The 21997-nt window shown below is 38.7% G+C and overlaps 3 protein-coding genes across 4 annotated transcripts in view; 2 read left to right on the top strand and 1 right to left on the bottom strand.

Moving 5' to 3' along the window:
• The window catches only part of LOC103524281 (phosphofurin acidic cluster sorting protein 1), a 26219-nt gene extending 22856 nt beyond the window's left edge, over positions 1-3363 (top strand). The window contains exons 12-14 of the mRNA XM_026833367.1: positions 1700-2009; positions 2461-2638; positions 3022-3363. Coding sequence (XP_026689168.1) covers positions 1700-2009; positions 2461-2638; positions 3022-3331 — 798 coding nt within the window. The 3' untranslated portion in view covers positions 3332-3363. The remainder of the gene's footprint in view (positions 1-1699; positions 2010-2460; positions 2639-3021) is intronic.
• A 663-nt stretch (positions 3364-4026) lies between these two features.
• LOC103524263 lies at positions 4027-6569 on the bottom strand. 2 transcript variants are annotated; one of them, XM_017449548.2, is made up of 3 exons: positions 6332-6569; positions 5137-6057; positions 4027-4851 (listed from the first exon to the last, which is right to left on the bottom strand). In XM_017449548.2, exons 1-3 carry the CDS (start codon positions 6558-6560, stop codon positions 4379-4381), a joined length of 1623 nt encoding a protein of 540 aa, XP_017305037.1. In that variant the 5' UTR covers positions 6561-6569; the 3' UTR covers positions 4027-4378. The 2 variants fall into 2 exon arrangements, with proteins under 2 accessions (XP_017305037.1, XP_017305038.1); XM_017449549.2 differs by having other exon boundaries at positions 6344-6569.
• A 2200-nt stretch (positions 6570-8769) lies between these two features.
• Positions 8770-15859, top strand: LOC108254542. The gene is made up of 4 exons (XM_026833366.1): positions 8770-9004; positions 11272-11777; positions 11917-12840; positions 15670-15859. The coding sequence occupies exons 1-4, from the start codon at positions 8770-8772 to the stop codon at positions 15673-15675; spliced, it is 1671 nt and encodes a 556-aa protein (XP_026689167.1). The 3' UTR covers positions 15676-15859.
• Positions 15860-21997: the final 6138 nt, after the last annotated feature.

Raw genomic sequence — 21997 nt, 5'->3', positions numbered from 1 at the left:
ATTTTATATTTATTTTTGTTTGCTTTGTAATTCGCTTGTTTTTAATATCTAATATAAGTGAAAAGTATAATATAAACGTGCAAACTAGAGATAAAAAGTAAAAAATGAATTCAGATTGTACAAGTTACGAAAAAAAAATCAAAATTTCGAATTTCCCGCCAACTTTACACGACAATTGCCGACAATTGCCTTGCTCAGCCCTTTGCATAACCACACACTTAAAATATTTTTTGCTCATACTCAAGTAACATTCAGAGTCCACGATTGAGACAATTTATAAAATATGAATGTTACATAATAAGGAAGATGTTACAAAAGATCTACATAAAAAAATATTTTAGAATAAACTTGGAATTTGATGAATGTCGATTTTGGTATACTCTTGAAATATTGTTTGCACATACTCACCGATTTCCGGATAATAATAAAAATATGATTAGGTATTACTATTGCTCTTGATGTGTCAATTCCGAGTCCTATGAGTGTACTTGTGTTCTATTCCCTGTATGTAGTATGTGCCTAATAGTACAATACAACATACAATGTATTGTTTTTTTGTCACGTGCTCGAGAAATTTCACGTGGTTTAGCAAATCCCTGGGACACGATAATTTTGTTGACGATAATTTCCTCCTTAAAAATGAAAACCACATCCTAGATATATCTATTTTCAACTTTTGTTCAACAATAATAGACAAATGGATTTACAATCAGACTTGTAGAGAACGATAGTAGTATTTATAAACAAAGGTAATCCCGAGTATGTAGTAAGTAAACGGCACCGAAAGTTGGAAGCTTCGTAGCCATAATTGGAAATCATCAATCATGAGTAATGATAATGACAGAAAACCGTAGTTATAACTTTGTTCAAATATGGTACCAACACTACCAATGCCTTATAATGTTCGACATTTTTTGCCCAGAAAATAACAACATATTTGTAAGTTTTATTTTCCATGAGATACAAAGTTTCCAACTTTCAAAATGAATAGGTATGTCTAACTTTAGTTACATATCAGGTACTAGATTAACTAGATAATTTTCCATGAGATACAAAGTTTCCAACTTTCAAAATGAATAGGTATGTCTAACTTTAGTTACATATCAGGTACTAGATTAACTAGATTTTAACTGCCCTTGTCTTGTTATTTAAGATTGTCATTAACTAGTTTTATACCGTATATTAATGTTGTTTTCTGTATTTCTCTCTCGTTTGTTTTCCTGTATATTGCGTTGTGCGTATCGTATTTGCTTTGTACCTCGTATGCATTGCGTATCCCTCCCCTATATAAAAAAAGGCTTGGCTAGAAAACTTTCACAGAAGAATTCATTGCTTGCTTACGCGCAGACGCAACAGCATCACAGGACCTACAACAACAAAGTCAACAACTTGTTGGCCACCACCCCAGGTTTGTTGTTGACAATACCAACCTTGTTGAATACCCTCTTTTACTTCTAGATAACCCTTAAGGTGTTGGTCTTTACCTCTTCTTTGCTTTCTTTGATCTCGAAAACGCCTTTGATAGAACTACACAAGCAATTTTCATTTTCCTACGCGCGTCCCAATATTTTCCTACAATATCATTGCTGGCTTCCACGGCAGGGCAAGTAATTAAGTGTGCTGCATTCATGGAAAGTAGTGTGTCCTTTTTCGCCCATCTGATGAGGGGCATACTACCACATAGACCACTCGAGTGTAATGTAACAGTTCTTTCATTAGGTGCAAAACTAATAATACTTTTGTTACGGAAAGGGGTTGGGGATATGCCACCAAAATTGTGGGATTTCAACGTAATCTAATAATACAATCATGTTTTTCCCTCAGTTGTAACACAAACCCGAAGCCCCCCACCCAAATCAAGATCATTCTGATCGGCACTGACAGCTTCTACAATTCCGTTCTCCGCCACTACGTGGATCAGCTCTCGTACAAACCCCCCGACTGGCAAACCTACATCAAGTTCTATATGGTTCCTATCTTTACTAGTAGCTCCCTGTGTCGATATCTAGGTAAGTGAGCACCACAGAATAGTCGTAATTATGCCCCTCTGTGTTTTTTTTATGTCATTTTATTTTATTATTTTTTCACCACACTTGCTACCACAGGCCATCCATGTATTTTCAATTGTCATCTGAAAGAGGGGCCTCGGAGTGCAATTTTGCTATTTGTTGATGAAACCATTCCAAGATGTTTTAATACATGGGTTTTCCCTAATTCAAGGGAGATGTTTTCATAGGGGGTCTGTGGGTAAACACCACATAATATGCTTTGGCAGGCAGGGTGTTGAAGTTGAAAATTTTTCCCTGGTGAAATCAAGGGAATGTGGAAAATCTTCGGAGCTCCGAATACCAAAATGCGACTTTATTCGGATTTCATTTTTATTATTATTAATATTTTCCTTCTAATATTTTTATCTATTTCTTTTTTTACCATTCTTATTTCCTCCCATGTCACTCACAGGTAGTCTGGACGCTACGTATAACTCCATGTTCCTATCAGACTCGTGGAAGGAAAGTTTAGATCGTGCATCTCTAGACGCTACTGAAGCAGTGACCAGGATTCTACACTATGTCAGTATTGCATCCACCCCCGTACTGTTACCTGTGGCGGAGGCTATGCTTACCTATAAGGAGAAAAGGTGAGATTTTTATATTTCAAATCGGAGGAATTTGTATAAAAATACCCTTCTTTCAGAGTGGGTATGTCAGGGTTAGTTAGAGTGAGAAGAATCAAGCTTGGGGGGGGGGGGGGGACCGTCAAAAGTTCGAAGCGCCGCCCCTCCCGGCCAGCCCTCGAAAGAAAGTCCCCAAGACATCCCTTCGCGGATTCTCTTCGAAGACTGACTAGCCTGGAATCTAGGACCAGGATTCTCGCTCTGAGTATCAAGATTTCCCCCCTCAGCCTTTCGGGGTGTATCGAATGAAGCTCCCTCCCTGGGATTGGTCTAATGGTTACACCTTCCGTATGAGGGTGACATTGCTAGCCTACATGTATATTTTACTCTACCCCTTCTCATTTCAGCTCGGATGACGAATCCTCCCAGATTTTCATTCCGTTCATCAACGAAGTCCGCCTGGGCACCCCCCTCCTCTACGAGGTGACGGGGCCCCCAGATCCTCCCCTGGACACGGGGGGCACCGTCAACAAGGAAACTGACCTCCTCCCCGCCTCCCCCACCAGTAACAATAATAACGTTAGCAATAAGGAGACGGAGCGGGGGCCCCCCTCCCTGTCACTATCACTTCAGGGGGAGAAAATTTCCCCTCCTTCCTCGCCCAACATGAACGTGTCGGCTCCCCCGACTAGCTCCCTGCTAGGAAAAGAGAGGTGAGTGACTTTTTTTTTTGCCAATCATGACATCATGACCAGCCTCAGTGGTGTAGTAGTTAGCACGTTGGATTTTGAATCTGGAGGTTGGTGGTTCGAATCCAAGTCAAGTCATAAAATTTAGCGTAGTATATTAAGCGGGAACGACATTTGTGACAAGCATTTATGCTTAGCACAATTATTATTTTTTTTAGTGTTTTTTTCCCAACCATGTCTAACGTTGCTTAACTTCTGTGAGTCATGGGACCTTGTGCTTTCAACGCACCATTTTTTTTTTTTTTTTTTTTTTATTTTTTGTGGGAAATGGCCCTTTTTTTTTTAACCCCCCCCCTTTTTTTTTTTTTTTTTTTTTTTTTTTTTTTTTTTTTCAAAAGGAGAGTTTTGATAGAGAGAGAATTGTGACAACGGAGGTTTTCGTCCTGAAATCGAAGAGAGAAGGAGTACAGAATAAGAGAAAGCCAGCCGTTCCGAGAACGAACGTTAGCTGTTGAGGATAAAGTTCGCCCCGGGCGGGAATCGAACCCGCGACCTTCCAGGCTAATTAGGCGTGCCAAGTTTGTAACCATATACTCGTATATGAACCGATTTCCAATGGACCGGTTTCATAGCTGTCTTATTACCCTACATTCCCTTCTGCCCTTGGCTGTAAATACCTTTTGGAATGAGAAAAAGTCGGATTAGAAAATAAATACGCTCCTATTGAGATTGTTAAATTATTGTGAACTGACAGTTCGTATACTTAAACACTAAGTTATTTACAGATTTGGGAATTTTTTCAAAATGATTTTAATTTTCGAATTTTGTTCGTATGTATTGATTTGTCTACTTTTTTGAGATCACCTTATGAAATGGTGTTTTTTTTTCATTCACTTTACGATCCAGCCTGTGTCCATCTGAGCCCCAAATTTTTGTTTACACACTTTTAAACTGAAGTTTTAAATTTTTATCTCGCACTGTCCACTGAATGTTCGATGTTCTACAGATTTGGTTTTAGGTCACTTTTAGAGAGGTTTTCCTCCTACTTTATCACATCTCTCTACACTAACGAGAATCACGGATATTCCGTAGTTGTGCTCACGGCCAATGCTTTGAACAGGTTATTCCACTCTGGCATATCGGGTTTATCTTCGTTGCTATCTTCCCAAGGGTCAAACTTGGTGCTCTCGGCTGGTTTCCATGGTTTAGACGTGCTTTCCACGGTAGAGAGTTTCTCCTTGCTAGCTGTGGGTGTTTTAAAGATGTCCGATTTCTTTTCAACGTAGGGGAAAATGAAGTCGAGTAAGGTATTCAGACGTGCCTTATCCTCCAATGGGGTTGTCCAATATCTCTCCGTTGAGGTTACCTTATCGGCGTCAGACTCTGTTTTCTTAATGTTATCGTATCTATTGGCCCAGTTGTATATGGGATTTGTGGAATGTGTTTTGGTCTCTGTAGGTTTGGTTGTCGAAGAAGGCACATTAAGACTGGCTGCCATATTTTTACTCAACAAGTTGATTATGGCTTTGAGCTCTTCCGTTTTGGGAGCTAGGGGAGGAAGAAGAAGAAAACAGGATCAGCTAGCAGTGAGAGACTTGAGTTTGTGCTGGTAGATATGTATGAGCACGAGTTTTTCTTTCCCCAGTACCCTAACCAACCAATGAACCCTACCTACCAGCATGTTTAGTGTTTAGAAATGCAATACTTCCTAAGTAGAGGTATTTGGTAAAAGATCATCCACTCAGGTTTGTTTCAGAAATGACATTAACAGTGTTGAATTAAGATCGAACTTTCTATACCAGGGATGTTGCCCTGAAGTCAAGTTCCCCCTACCTGTGGTCGTGGTTTCGTCAAACAGAGGCTCGACGGGGCGCTTGAATATCACTTCCTTCCAGTAGGGTGGCTTGGTAATACCCTTCTCCTTGTATTTCTCTCGTCGCCTGTCGACTTCTGCTTTGGCTTTCTCTGCCTGTTCTTTTCGTTTCAGTTGTGCGTCGCGGAAGAATTCAGGCACCATGTCTTTCTCAAGAGCTCCCAGGCGAGGGTCTGGGTTCGGTGGGAAGGTGGATAGTTTCTTCAAGGTTTCCGTTTTCCACGGGTGATCTCCTTTTCTCCCCTCATTCAGTTCTTGTTGTATACGCTCCTTATCAAATGGATCTACTTCAAAGTACGTGCGAGACCAGCCTGTTTTCCATGCCTCTGTGCTGGGGTGAGTAATATGTGGATCCTCTGTCGTGAAGATCCTGGTCTGTACAGTTCTCCTGGTGGTGGTGGTTGTAGTACTAGTAGATACAGTGGCAGTGGTGCGACCTGGTGTTGTCTTGGGAGGAGCTGTAAACCTGCCAAGGTTCGTATCTACATTGAGTAGATCCATGGCCGTGTGTTGTTGTATGAACGGATTGATAAAGTTATGTATTCGGTCAAGCTGATCCGCTTCTACATGGAATGGTAGAGTTGTATTTTCATCTGGAATGAGATTCTCCAGCATATCTTCATCGATGTGAGCAGGGATGGATACGATAGGTACATGGTAGGGAGGCGGGGTACCGTGCTTCTTCAAGATTCGGATGAATTCGCTCTCAGGCATGGGAGGACGAGGGGAGCCATCCTCCAGATATTTCCAGGCCATGATGTCCTTAGGGTCGGGCCGGGGCCTGAATGTCTTCCTGCTGATAGTAGAGCGAGGGGTTGTTGTGCTACCTTTCGGTTTGGTGGTTCCGCCACCCATCACGATGGTGATTGTTCGAAGTCCACCTGGAAAATCAGAGTATCAACTGTGTCAAGGGTATGAAATTTGGAAAATGTGTTAGCTTATGGTATAAGGGTTACAGAATTCAGTAAAACGTCAGCAATAGTATAACTTTCTCTCTTTCTTTAAGGCCCCCTTCAACACTTGTCTTATATTCTAAAATAGGTCGTTCGCTCCGGGAATACTTTCATTTTCCTTTGTATCTTCTTTGCCTTAACGTGAACGTTTAACATCAGGTAAACGAAACTCAAAGACTATTTACACTCAAAGACTATTTACCCATGAGATTACCTAGACCTCCGAGGTTGATGGGAATAACACCTCCCAGTCCGCCTAATCCGCCAAACAGTCCCCCTAGGCCGCCAAACTGTCCACTCTTCATTGCTTCTCTCACGGCGTTATTGGTGGCCATTCGCTTCTCCTTAGCTTGTCGGTCCAGCTCTCTTCTCTCTTCTGATTGGATGAGGAAAGGATTCCACGTACTTGGCGGAGGAGGCTTGGTCGTCATGGTATAAACTGTGAATCGAACAAAATTGAATAGAATATATGTATCAGCAATGATATTGTAGGAAAATATTGGGACGCGCGTAGGAAAATGACATAATAATCAATTCCTTTGCATTAGTAAACAACAACAACTTCCCATTTAGATGCTGGCTAGGTAAACAAGAGACCCATGGTTTAACTCTTGAATCAAGCAATCTGATTGGTTGATTTCAAAATTTTCAGCTAGTGAGATTGCCTAATCCAAGAGTTAAACTTGAACCGAGTCCAAACTCCGATTGTGTCCCAGACCATAAGTGTTAATGTACTTAAAATACAACTTAGTCCAGCGGTTCCCCCCCAAAAAAAAAAAAAAAAAGTGTTAATGTTTTTAAAATTAAAATTAGTCCGGCGGTTTCCCCCCCAAAAAAAAAAAAAAAAAAAAAAGCGTCGCATTTTTTTCAATTTATTGTGAACGCTCCGCGGCCCCTTTACTGAATGTTATGTGATCTTTCTTGAGTCCTGAAGTCCTTCGGGGGCCGCGGACAACAGTTTGGGAATTACTGACTTATTCCATGTACTTACAACTTGTATATCTTATTGACCAGACAGGTGATGCATGTGCGTACGTCCGCATTGATAGCGGCGCTGATCACTTTCTCCTGCTGTTCTTGCAGTTTGGAAGCCAAGAGGTTGCCCAGGGGCTCGGAGATTTGCACGAGGGACAACTGGGCCGGGATCCAATCGTCGGAAGTGCTCGGGAGAAATCGTGCCAGCTGGTCCAGGACTAGCTTTCTAGGCTGGAAATCAAAAGGGGAGGTGAGATTGTTATTATTTACAAATGTCAGGAATATTGACCATTAGGATATTTTCCTACGCGCATCCTAATATTTTTTTCTATAATATCATTGCTGGCTTCTAGGGCTGGACAATAATTTAGATGGGTCTGATTCATAGTAGTATTTAAGCAGCATAGAGGACAGTTAGGAAAGTCTTTAACAAAAGGGGAGATTAAAATTGGGAGAAAATCGCCAAAATCGGGAGGGAAAACGGCAGAACGTTATCGCGTTAAGTGAACAAAAGAAGTGGGGTCCAAGTTTTACGTTTTACCAATGTTTGCAAAATGTTAAGACACATAAATGAGGATTTACTCATCACATTTTTGACCCCATCGGATATTTATTTGGATTTTGGAGACACAGATAGACTAAATATAATGTCATGGAGTTAAAGCGCAGACCTCACTTCGTACGATCTACCATACTATACCTCGGCAGTGATGCTTGTGTCTTGGAATTGGCCTGGACTGAGCACGAGAGAGGCAGACTGTTTGGGTAGATTCGTCATGCCCGCGGTGAGATCTTGCGAGGATTGTTGCTTCTTGGATTTGCCCGTGGACTGGTTTCGGTCCCGCGCAAACAGGCGGGATTTCTTCTCCCTCTCCGTCGATTCCTGCGAAAATCAAAGGAAAATTGAATTGGGTTTTCAAAAATAATAATAAGTTTCCAATTTGGAAAGAGACTCCTCCCTCAATAGTGCCCGGAATCACACTTCGACATTCAACTTATTCGATTCACCCGGGGCGGATTCTATCCTGAAGGGATAATGTTCGCTCCCGGAAAGGCTGGATTTTTCCTATCCTGTCTTCCTTCTCTCTTCGATTTCGGGGCGATAAAACCTTGGTAGCTACAGTTTCCTCGATGAATCAATAGTTCAAACATCTTAAACAAAAAGTATTGTAAGAATCCTTGGCTGAGTTTTTAAAAAGATAGGAAAATACCTTATTTATAGTGACACAATAGGACTGAAAAGTCCCTTTAATGTCGCACTTGTCGCACCATTAAAACGAAAAGTCCCTTTTTATGTAGATCTTTTGTAACATCTTCCTTATTATGTAACATTCATATTTTATAAATTGTCTCAATCGTGGACTCTGAATGTTACTTATCTGGTAGTGTTGGTGCGTATCTGGTAGTACACGAATGAAAGGACTCAGAATAAATGTTACTTAAAATAAAGCCATAAAAAAAACCTCTTTGACATCTTTAAAGTTAGGGAAATTGTCTTTAGGGAAAGAGCCATCTATGTTCTATTTTTAGCTCAAGTGTAACACTTGCGTATTTTCAGTCCATGAATTCGAGCCTTTTACTAGTTGAACGTGTGCATGTGTAAACAATGAAACATCCCGGTCCCTATCAGCTTCCTGCATCAGTCAAGCACATCATGGGCTGACAATGAAAACTCTCGCTCTTCTATGCGCGGTCTACCTGGCGTGTCAATACAGTACGACAGCTCAAAGGACGGTGTTCCCAGACATCAATAACTACACGCATTTGTTCTCGTACGTGACACAACGACTGAAAAATAGGCCAGTGACCACCATGCGACCCTTGAAGGCGAGTCCGGGAGACCCTGAACATTTCGATTACATGATAAACAAGTATCAACGGGACTTTGGCTCGCAAGTCAGTGAGTACAGAAAATTCATCATTACATAGTTGTTGTTGTTGTTGTAGCCGCTTTAGATATAGCCGAAAGGTGATGACAAAATAGAGAAAATATACCTTTTATCAGCCATTCACCAGGGTGATGGTCTCTAGCCATGGTCTCCTGAACCACAGTCAACCATTTTGAAGACTTGTGCTTGTTCTTTTCAAGCAGAGAGAACCCTTTGAAACTCATTAAGTAGTATCGTTACTCATTAGGAGTTGATAATTTAGAGACATTTACACCCTAAAATATTTCAGACAAGTTTAGGAAAAGGCCCTATTTAATTTTCGACTTTATTCGGAAATTTTTGAAGGTAAAAAAAAGTTTTAGATCAGTTAATCAATGGTCAAACATATCAGTGGATGTTGGACGCCATTAGTTCATTAATAAGTATGCTACAGTGATGTAAGAACAATGTCAACAAAGGGCCTAAAAAAACCTCGTGCAAAGACTCGGGTTTTTGAGTTTACATTATGATAAGAAATAAGAATCATAATTATGATGACTTCAAATGCTTATTTCATATTGACCACACTTCTGCTCCATAACATCAAAGATTTTTTGACTTTCCAAGTAAAATTTGACTTCAGATTCGACTTTTTAACTCAATATTACACGGGAAATGACAGTCGATTACTTTATTTTGCCGAAAACATCTGCCCTGTTGAGAATTTCAGATGAAAAGCGAGGTTGATAATGTCAAGATGATTGATATGATCACGAGAGATGATAATGTTATAAGACTATGATTTGACTTCTCCATGGCTGACGCCAAAATGCAAACAATGCATGAAATTATCAACGTACGAGTTAAGTCTTTTTAAAATCATAATAAACAAATCACTAGAGAGATATATCTACTGACTTAAGGTATTTGTCCTGTTTTTGTAGAAAATTGTAACCCATTGTTGTCAAACAGGGAGATTGAAGCACTGAAAATCATTCATCAGGTTCATATACCTACATAGAATTCTAAATCATATAATAATTCCAATCCCTGTCGCGTATAAATCTCTAGTAGCGCGGTCAAACTTTCTTGACTTGGCGGGGCGGAGCGCTACCGCGCTCCTTAATTAGTAAGTACCTAGGAGAAGGGATGAATCCTCTAGACAAGCAAGACTTCCCAACAAGCCAAGTCTCCAATCAGTTCTTTGAAACAAGATCCCCCCACCTGAATACGACGACCAGATAAATCTCGGAATATAAATCAGCTTCACGAGAGATGATAATGTTATAATACTATGATTTGACTTCTCCATGGCTGACGCCAAAATGCAAACAATGCATGAAATTATCAACGTGCGAGTTAAGTCTTTTTAAAATCATAATAAACAAACCACTAGAGAGATATATCTACTGACTTAAGGTATTTGTCCTGTTTTTGTAGAAAATTGTAACCCATTGTTGTCGAACAGGGAGATTGAAGAACTGAAAATCACTCATCAGGTTCATTGTAGACCTACATAGAATTCTAAATCATATAATTCCAATTAGTAAGTACCTAGGAGAAGGGATGAATCCTCTAGACAAGCAAGACTCCCTAACAAGCCAAGTCTCCAATCAGTTCTTTGAAACAAGATCCCCCCACCTGAATACGACGACAAGATAAATCTCGAAATATAAATCAGCCCGTGGTAGTTATTGAGACACCTGCCTCTATTGTTACTGGTGTGGTGGTGTGTTGCATATGGAAAGATGTGTTTGTAAACTTATTGTGTACGGGAAGTGTTACTTGACTGATATAATGATACATTATATTAGACATAGCCTTCCAGTTAATGGTTATTTTTTCTTCAAAATTCGGAGATGTTTTTGTTTGAGTGTTTGTTGACCGCATGGGTTGTGTAAGTTGTGTTCCATCATTTTCTTCATCGTACATCATTTCTCTTTCTTCTTTTGCCTTGAACTCATGATAAACTTCGAGTGTATCGTATTTTTTAATCGTCTCTCGCGATAAAGTTTGTCTTTCCTCACTGCCCGGAGTTAGAGTCACATGTCTTTCACCACCATCCCATGTTGTGTAGTCATCAATTGGTTGATACCAATGTTTTGTTTGTTGGTAGTACTCGCGCATTTGTTCTGCCTCGGCAGATGTAGGTGTTTTTTCTTTCATAAGCTCTTTCTTCCTTTGTTCACCTGAAACAAAATTGGTTGATAATTACAATGAATGATCTGCGTTTAGCTTTCCTTAACGATAAGATAAAGTCGTTAAATGAATATTATGGAATATCTATTCGTGGTTCCAGATTTCAAAATTACGACCAAGCGAATAACAACAACTAGCATACCCGAGGCAGATGCACATGATATGACAGAAGCTCCTGTAAACCATGTTTTCAATTTGCTTTTTGATCCTTTCCGTCATGATGTCCAAACCCAAGCACCATGTTCACCACGCAATTTATGGGAAGAAAATTATGAACATTTATTGAAAACTCTAGGCTCTACACCTTCAGAATTACTTTTCGATTCAACAACCGATACCTTGGACGAGCAGATACAATGTACAAAACAAGTAACGACCCCCAAAGTATACTCAAAAGGAGAGGTTTTAGCCATGGGTCATAAAACTTATGATCCCAATCATGATCCTATGTGGAGGTCAATATATGGTTTATACAAAGAATCCACGACAGCGCAGAAAGTTGACTTGATGAACGTATTTGACGATCCATTAGGATTATACATGAGACCTGATACCGAAGAAGAAAAAGAAAGGAGGACTACTGAACTTGTCAATACTACAATTTACCCTTACTGGCGAGATTTGAATAAGAAGTACTTTGCTTCTACTGTTACCGTATACCCGTGGCAACTTACATCAAGTGAGACCTGATACCGAAGAAGAAAAAGAAAGGAGGACTACTGAACTTGTCAATACTACAATTTACCCTTACTGGCGAGATTTGAATAAAAAGTACTTTGCTTCTACTGTTACCGTATACCCGTGGCAATTTACACCAATGAATATAAATCATACAGAGGAGAAACAACGTCCTATCGAAGAGAGTATTACAATTCCGCGAATATACTCTGAGGAACATTATATAGAAACAAGAGGCACAACGCCACCGCGAGGATATAGAGGCTATAATTTGCCAAGAGAAGGCCAAATGCATCCTGAAGAAGTACCGCGACAGTTTAGAAGCGACAATGATCCATTAGACCCAGAACATATGTTGGACAAGAGGATAGGGCAGCGAGAGTTGGATGAACAAGTCAAGTTAAATGAAGATGATGCACCGGGATCTTCTTACATGAATCTAACAGCATCCGAACAACTCTGTCGCGATCGAGCTCCGGTTCTGCGCTTTTTTGATGAGTCAAAGCAATTTGATTCTGAAGGATTTAAAACTATGGAGGGTTTCAGTGTAGAAGAATACGATCAAATGCAGCAAATTATTGCTGATGAAGTAGAAGAAAAAATGCAACAAATAAGAGAAAGGAAACTGAACAAAACAAGAGAGGAAGAAGAAAGAAGAAGGACGACAACGCCATCAAGTTCAGAAGAAGATAAAGGATTGAGGATAGATCATATAAAATTCAAGCATTTGGGTGAGAACCTGAAAGTAAACGAAGAAATGAAAGACTTCAAGAACAAGTTGAAAAAACAATTTGATGTAATTTACGAACGACCTTCAACAACTACAATATCCTCTCCTTTGAAAAACACGCAACATGATATGCTTATGATAACAAACAAAGACGGGGTAGTAATAAGAAGGTTACTAAAAATTAAAAAAAGAAGAAGTACAAAAAATGCTGTGGTTGATTACTCTGAAATGAATTTTCCAACTAAAAAATTTGCTGATGAGGTAAGTGATAGTCTTAGCTTTCTTTATACCCATAATGTAAGGAATAATGAAACACATACTCCAGAGTAGACCAAAAACTACATATTATTACCTAAAGTAGGTACATAATTTTTTTTACAACACTACAACCTACAATCAAAGTGTACAGCAATCCAATTAAGTTATGGCATAAATTATACAGAAGAAACAGATCTTTGATACAAGAAGTTGTATACCTGCTGAAAGGCAGCATTATGAAAATATATTACATTACAGGGAAACGAAAAACATGAGAAGAAATGTGCAGAAGAAAATGAACAGTTTAAAAGAATTGCGAAAAGATCCATTACAAGTAATACAGTCTCATGTGAAAACATAGCACCCTTTATTGTAGTCACTAATAAATATGGAAAAGTTATAAGGAAATTGCAAAGAGTTAGGAAGGAAAAGACTACTATTACTACTACTGCCCATCGTACTAGTGTCAGTGTAAACACCAGTCCACATTCACAAGAAACAAAGACGTGTAGGATGGATCTCACAAGAGTTCCTCCATTTTTTCGAGGAAAAGAAGACACACTTGAAACTGCGACCAGCAATGATGAGGCCTCAACTATGAGGTCGAGAATGATTGAACGATTTGAAAAAAGAAAGTTTACTCTCCCATTCGAAACGACAGAATTTACCTTGGAACCTGATCCAGATCTGACAAATATGTCTAGTCTAGAAAGGAAATTTCATCGTTATGAAAACATTAGTGTCCATGATGTAACAGAAGGCGAACATCATCGGTCACTTGAAAAAATTATTCAACAATTGACAGCAAACCTGACAGAAGCAGATTTAAACAAAACCATAACTGCGGAAGAAAGGGAAATCGACCAAGTTTCGGAAAAATATCATAAAGAATTCGTAGGAGACATTGACGGATTTGACAGAGATTATGAAGGTAACTTGGTGCCAACACTATCTCCTGCAGAAATCCAAAAAAGAGCGGAAGAACTTGAAAGAGAAAAAATTGAATATATGAGAAAAGCGAGAGGAGAATTCAACAGGTATTTATTTACAACAGAGCTAAGTTTTTCTACTAAATAATTTAAAAATCCATCACTTTATTTTGTAATAAGATTTTTTTTTATTTGATTACAGTTTTGATCTAAAATATGAACACCATGAACAGGTTATTTTCATGGAAAAAATGTCGAGTTAAAACATTTGAAGATTTTTCCTATAGTTTTTCTGTTTGTTTGTTTCGCCATAACGCTCAAACGGACTATCCGATTTTGGTAAGAATTGTTAAAAAATTTCAATGCACAAAGAAAATTACCTCATTATATTTTAGGATCGCTAGGACCTATAGGGACCCCGTAGCAACCCTTTTTTGGTGAGCTCTACAATTCACTGAATTCAATGTGTTTTTCCCCCCTTTCTTTTTCTAGATTTGTTAGTCAGGAAACATACGATCAGTTGAAAGAGAAAAGAGATGTTAGAATTAAACATATTGAGGAGTACTTTGATTGGCAATACAAACAAGAAGTCGAAAAAGAACTAGAAAGACAAAGAAGAAAACAATCATCTACTGAAACAACGCCATTTTTAGAAAGTTGTAAAATAGCTGAGAATGTGACTACGGAACATACAACAGAAGCATCAACAATGAGATCAAAAAGGATTGAAAGATTTAAAAACAGAAAATTTACTCTTCCTATTGAAACATGTGTTTATAAAATAACACAAACTACTGACAAACGTGATGAAACATCAATTTCTCCTTCAATAAAAAGTATTACAACTATCTATGATAAAACATCAATTTCTGCTTCATGTAAAACGAATATCCGACCAATTACAATTGCTACACAGAACTATACTGACACGGCGTCAACAATTTCACAAAATACAATTGGCAATACACTGGTACAGCAGATATTTGACTATAAACGCTTCAATTCAAACAACAAGCCTAGAAAAAGCAAAGATAGAGCTATTACAATATTGAACACAAATTTAAATCGGACAATGGAAAGGCGTACAAAAACAACTAGTACAACGATATCAACATTATGCTCAATGGAGGATTACAACATATCAACTACTGTTGACTTTATACAATGTGGGAAACATCAAGATCATTTACAAGATATGACTGACATTCCACCTCGAGTGTTTCGTGCAATGAAAGAAGAAGAATCTGAACTATATCAACGTTACCACAATTGCGAAGTCTCTTTAGACGAGTTCAGAAATTTGAGAGATAAAATGATCGCCAAGTACATGGTATACACTAAGAGTACTACTCCATACACATTTCCAACATTTAACATAACTGCATCAATATTTCCGAGCATAAGACCAATCGAAAGTTATGCCGATCTCAGGAAAGAGTGGAAGAAAATTGTAGCGTATGAAGAAAAAATGGGAACTGCCCATTATAATGACACACGGTTACAAAGTGTCTTTAGTCTAGTTTTTACAGGATTCCCAACCAAAGTTTATCCTACAACAATTAGGCGTTATAAAAGGATGGTAAAATCTTCACGAGTTTCAACTGAGACAATAAAGAAACGTAGAAAACCATACTTGGATTTGCTCTTAACTCAAATGAATTTTATTAATACTGAACTGCTCAAAATGTACGAAAATCACGTGTTTTATGGTAAGAATATCAAATAATAACACATTAATCCTAGGTCTCGTTATCTAAAGACAAACAGGAAATGACAGTGTTTCTTTTAATTGCTTGGCACAGTTTATAGTTTATAACACAAAAATTTTCTAATGACAATCCCAAGGTAAGTAAACAACAAAAGCTCCTAATTCTAACACAAACATTTTATGTTATGGAACCAGCATTAGAAAGCAACGTACCTGGAACGTTCAAGTTGTCATGGAGAAGGGATTTACTCGAAGAGAAGAACGGCCTCAAGGAGGGTTTGGGTGTGGAAGTAATACTCATTGTGTCCATTTCGGGTCCCGAGTCGGACAATTCCTCCAAATCGTCCAGGAGATCTTCAATATCCGCAGGATCCATGTCACCACCTTTCCCGTTGAAAAGTTCAATAGTTTACAAGTTAAAAATGATCAACGGAAAGTGTTATAAATGCATATGTACTGAATGATTTGAGAGTTATGTTTGAGAGTGAGGGTCATTTACAAGTTTAAAATGGTCAATAGAATGTGTTGGACATGTATTGTGGGATTTGACCAACGGAAAGTGTTATAAATGCATATGTACTGAATGATTTGAGAGTTATGTTTGAGAGTGAGGGTCATTTACAAGTTTAAAATGGTCAGTAGAATGTGTTGGACATGTATTGTGGGATTTGAGAGTTATGTTTAACATTCATTGAGAGTAATTTTGGTTCAGAGGTAGGCAGTAGACAGATGGAGATCACTCCAAAACTGTAATGTTAAGGAGTGGCCATCATCAAATTAAGTTCATGTTACCAATATATGTATGAGGTTCTTAAGGGACTCAAGCCTATTGCTAAATATGACCCTTCTCAGGATTCCATATTGCAAAAAGTGCTCATTGTAAGGGTCTCAAGTAAATACTCTGCTACAAAGAATCCACTGATATGTTTGACCATTGATTAACTGATCTAAAACGCTTGTTAGAGGAGGCAGTTAAATTACTGATAGAGGAGGCTTGGGAGGCAGTTTTAATGACTGGATTACTCATCAGATGGGTTAGTCATACTCTTTTTCACACGGCCTTCTTGGCCATTCAGAGAAAAAAAGAGATATGTTTGTAGTTTGTACTAAACTTGTACATTACTTCAAGCATTTGACAAGTCATTTTAAGCGTTTGCTAAATCGTTTAAAGTGTTTATTTTTATTTATTTACAAAAACATCATACACATACAATATATAATGAAAATGCTCGAGCATCAGCAAATATGCAGCAGGCCATTAGTGCGTTTAAAGTGTTTGATATAATTATGTATATGATTTAAAGCATTTGACAAATCAATTTAAGCGTTCGATAAATCGTTTTGGCCATTTGCAATGGAATTTTCTCTTATGATTATGAGTATATTATGACAATTATGACTATCAAATGCATTTGCACGTGCAGACTTTTACGGATTTTTTCAGTCTCATTTTGGAGATTTCTCACATACCCAATTTTGTGACACGTTGGTACAAATATTTAATTGTACAAGTACTCTGGTAGGTACACATAATTGTATAACTAGGTACGCTAGCACAAATAGGTAATTTTATAAGTACTCTGGTCTGGTACAAGCAATTGTTTGTACTCCGGTACAAAGAATACAACACCGTCATCCAATAAAAGATTTTCATCTATCAAGACGCAATTTCAACACTCTGACGTCCTTATAAATGCTGTAAGAAGTTTTTCTTCTCTCTTCTTCCTTTTGTTATTCCTCCTCCCTCTACTTGTTCCAAGTATACTTTTGTTCTTCCTTGTTCGCATTGTCCTTTTCCTTATTATTTCATTCCAATCTTTTTCCTTCAGTCCCTCCTATAGTTCCTCTACTTCTCCTTCATTTTCCTTTTCCTCTTTTTTCTTTGTACCTTCGTCCCTGCTTCTCCTCCTTCCCCTCTTTCATCTTCCTTATCATCTCCTTCTCGTCCTTCCACCAACTCCCTCCTTTTCCTTCCCCTCTCTTCCTCCCATCACAAGCTCGTGGTAAAAGCTCTCCTTGCACACGAAAAAAATGCCAGGATGACAAGTTGACAACTATAGGTACATTGGCGACGATACTAAGGAAAAAGCGTTTAGAGGAGAGGAAGAGAATGGAGGAGGAGGAGGAGAAGAAGAAGAGGAAGGAGGAAGAGGAAGAAGAGAAGGGACAAAACACGTGAACTGGGGAAAAAACGTTTAGGTTGACAGAGAGTGGAGAGAGACGAAAAAAGTGAAGCCCGAAGAGCACGAGGAAGAAGGGGAAGTGAGAAGGAGGGAGAAAAAGGGGGGGAAGGATAACATGAGTGTGAGGGGAGAGAGGGAGGGAGGGGGAGGAAAATGATTTGCATGCGAATGGAAAGTTTGCCAGTCATTCGGCGAACACTGGTCGTAAAAAGGAACACGCGTTGCAGGTTTTCTGAATACACCAAGGAATTTCTACACCTACATATGGATGTATTGGATTAGTAGAGTCCTTGGAAAATGATTTTCAATGAAATTGTGAACGTACAACCGTAACGAATTTCAAAAGCTGTAGCTCAAACTCAAACCGAATTCTCCAAAAAGGCGCAATGCACAGGCACACTAGTGAAACGCGTTTCTGAAACTCGGTTTCACTAGTAGTGAGCATTGCACCTAAGGATAAAATTCCATGTCTCAAAATGGTATGGAAATTGCACTAAAGTTGATTGTGAAGGGCAAAATATTTCGGTTAAAAAAGTTGAGTCATCTTTTACTCAACATTTTAAAAGATTACTCAACTTCTACTTTCCTTATCCTAAAGGAAGAGCAGCATTTAAAAGATTACGGAACATTTTAAAAGATGACTCAACTTTTTTAACCAGAACCGACAGTTTGCCCATCTCGGCGCACCGTCCTGACCTTTATCCCCTGACCAGACGTTCTAGATTTCCACGTGAAACCACTCGGGGAGGGGGTCGTGCTGCGGACGTCATTCTCGCAAATTAACGTCAAAAACGCGCCAGAATGTTTGCCATTATATCAGCGCTTATGAGCGTGTGTTTTTTTTTTTTTTTTTTTTTAATTTTTTTTTTTCTTTTAATATTGCGCCAGAATGTTTGCCATTATATCAGCGCTTATGAGCGTGTGTTTTTTTTTTTTTTTTTTTTTAATGTTTTATTTATTTGTAACAGTTTTTCCCTCTCTCTCTATAACTATAAAATATATAGTAATACTTAGAGAGAGGGAAATAAGTTATGGTAAAAATCAGCATATTATAAAATAGTACATAGTGACATTTACTATTGTCAATATACCCCTCACGCTAATAGGTAGGTAATACTTGGTAATAGGCTAATAGGTTTATGCCATATGAATGTCATAATACAGTTTGACATGTGAGGTGACGTCACGTGACGGCAACCTGAACAGGGTGACATGACGATTGAGGAAAGGAGAATATAAATTAAGAGCAGTTTAAGGCCATAAAAAATGACAGTAGAAGGTTTTTTTTTAGGGTAGATACCAAGCAGAAACTGCCAAGATGATCGCCAACCTTCGTTCAGAGACGGCGTAACAAGAAGAAGAGCAACTTAAGAGCACAAGAATCACCGTTTAAGAGCAGAAGCACAGTAAGAGCATAAGAAACACTATTTAAGAGCATAAGAATTACATTTTAAGTTACAGAGTACAAGTACAGCTGAAGTTAAAGAGCATAGCTATTCGTCTGAGTTATGCTCTTTTTCGTCCGTAGAATTTCTGCTCTAGTTGTGCAGTCGAATGGAACAAACGAGGAAGAAGCAGATAAGAAAAAAACTTACTTCAATTGAAACTCTAGTATTAAATGCTATTGTTGCGGGGTTAAAACATACATCAAATTATCTATAACATGAGAAACATACGATTTGTAGTAGGTACCATGTACAGAGCGAGCAAAAAGTTCTGGCACGGTCATAAATACCTACAAGGTGATTGAAATAAAATGGACTACTAGTACTACTACACTACTTACTTAGGGAATGTGATTTTTACTCTCCTTAGCCATGTGGGCTTATAAACTTTGGGCTTAATTAACCCCCTGGGAGTCAATTCTACCCCTTTGGGCTCAATTTACCCCAGACTACGGTACCAATGTGTTTTATCTATGTACCTACACACATAGTTATACCAATGATCTGTAATGCTGTATCTAGTGTTCGGTTTTGCTATGTACTTAGTATTGAATGATCAGAATGACAATTGTATAGCCATGAACATAAGTATGTACATAAGTATGTACTCAGTATTGAATAACTAGAATTTACATTGGCAATTGTGTATTGATTTCAATGAGCGCTGTAATGAATGAACACCAGGTATTTCCGTCCACTAACAAAAACTACAAGCGAAATAAGGTAGGTATACCCATTACCTATGTATTAGGTGGCAGTTATACCTATGTATTAAGCTATGTCCACACATAGTCGACACCGTCGATCGACGAGGTGAAGAGATGAACCTATGTTGTCGAGGCAGTGTACGGTTTCCATCGACATCGCCAAAGTCGACTATGTGTGGACACATTCTGGCATTATCCCTTGAGATTATCAAAAAAGTTACCCTCTGCTCTATTGCCTTGCGGATCTTTGGGAACACACGCCCCTAGAGGCACTACGATTACCCATTCACCCAGATAGAGTTATGTGTGAACAAGTTCTGCCTCTAAACTTTCATTCTCCTGATATTAAGCATTATGTCTTGGCAGATATAAAATCACATGCTCTCACATAACTTAGCGGTAACACTTAACACTACTTAAACTTAAGTAAAAAAAATACTTAACTGTCTTCGCTAACGAGTTCACACTTGAATCACTTGGATCGGTGGTTTTCAAATCAGTTCGCTTTGGGGATTATTTTCTAAGCGTTTCAACCAACGGGGCCGTGAGACCCCAAAAAGTTGAAAACCACTGTCCTGATTTTTTTTCTTTTTTCCACATAAAATTATAGGTACCTACTTTGCACATATCACTACGGTTTTAACATGAGAAGATATTTTTGTGGTGAATAGACGGTAGCGCGCCTGCCTTGTAAGCGCTAGGTCGCGGGTTCGATTAAACTTAATAAGATTAGGTTCGTTCTCGGAACGGCTAGCTTTCTCCTATCCTGTCTTCGTATCTTCGACATAGTAAACGGACTTTTCAGTCCCATGCTGGCAGTATGAAAAAATTATGCATCGGGACGATAATACCCGATGTATCAAATATCAAATCAAACCTCTTGGAAAAAAGGGAATGAGTAGGAAGCAATGTGCTATTCCTCATGTAGTAAAGCATCCCGTCCCCTAAACTAAAAGTAGGTCAGTAGTGCTTCCCCTCATACCTCGTCTCAGTCTGTGACCTGTTTTCCTCTTTTGCGAGCAAAATTGAGGACAAACTCACTCACACTCTTGCAAATCTCACACTCCTCCAGTCTCATGATTTTTCCTTCTTTAGCTGAGAGATAAGCGAAAGATAGATGTAAATGCAGTTTCTTTGTGCATTTTTGTCACAACTTTCGATACTCACTGCAGCATTGTAGGATTTTTCCCAATATCTCAATAATCCTAACATCCAATGTTTACCTATTATGCTGGCACCGGTCACTATGCACATTTATATGTCATAGCTACTCATTTTCCTCACGAGGCTGAGTGGGCCCCGCAACAGCCAGTCACAGACGACACCGAGGCGAATACAATAGTCCGTCCCTTATACCTTTTTATTACTATTGTAATAATAAAGGAAGGACGGACTAAAAATGGGGTCAGAGTCAGAGGGGAAATTTTCAATTTTTTCGAGGGATTTTTTAAAGATTATAGCTTTTAACATTACTGGTCGGTACCTATCTTCATCATGTTAGCTTTAAATTCTTCACAGAGAGCAATATGTATAAAAAGAGTGTAATGTATATCTCACTTTATAAAATCTTCAAATCAAGGCTATCAAGGTTTGATCGGCGACCAAGCATTCATCTAAGTACAACTACTTAAGTAATCTAAGTTACTTAAATACAACTAAGTTCTCTAAGTACGGGGTAAGTAATCGAGCATAATAGAAATACTCGTAGGTAGGTAACATTGCCAGCAAATACTATCATGGCAATACACGGTATAGAACGTCAATATCTCCCCATTGGGCCATTCTCTTAAACTGGTACGTCCCATTTAGGTGCTGGGTCACCACGAGAACACCAGAAAGTATCCCGTAGGTATCATAATTGGAGAAATATTCCAGAGAAAGCGTCGAGAAATTTCCAACAGAACTTGACGGAAAGGGAGAACAACAAAAGCTCACAAACCTTTCCCATGAACGTAAAAACTCAAACTAATTCACCTTGGTAAGAACAGGGAAGGAATCGGAGAGAGAGGGGTAGAGAGGAGGGAGAGAGAGAGAAAATGATTGGTGAGAGAGGGAGGAAGAGAGAAGTAAAAGAGGAGGGAAAAACGGGGAGGGGGAAATTTTTATTTATTTACAAAAACATCATACACATACAATATATAATGAAAATGCTCGAGCATCAGCAAATATGCAGCAGGCCATTAGTGCG

This window comes from Diaphorina citri, unplaced genomic scaffold (assembly GCF_000475195.1).
Source record: "Diaphorina citri unplaced genomic scaffold, Diaci psyllid genome assembly version 1.1 scaffold90, whole genome shotgun sequence".
In the NCBI taxonomy this organism is placed as follows: domain Eukaryota; kingdom Metazoa; phylum Arthropoda; class Insecta; order Hemiptera; family Psyllidae; genus Diaphorina; species Diaphorina citri.
Note: the sequence above shows the minus strand (reverse complement) of the source record. Positions and strands in the feature narration are given on the sequence as shown.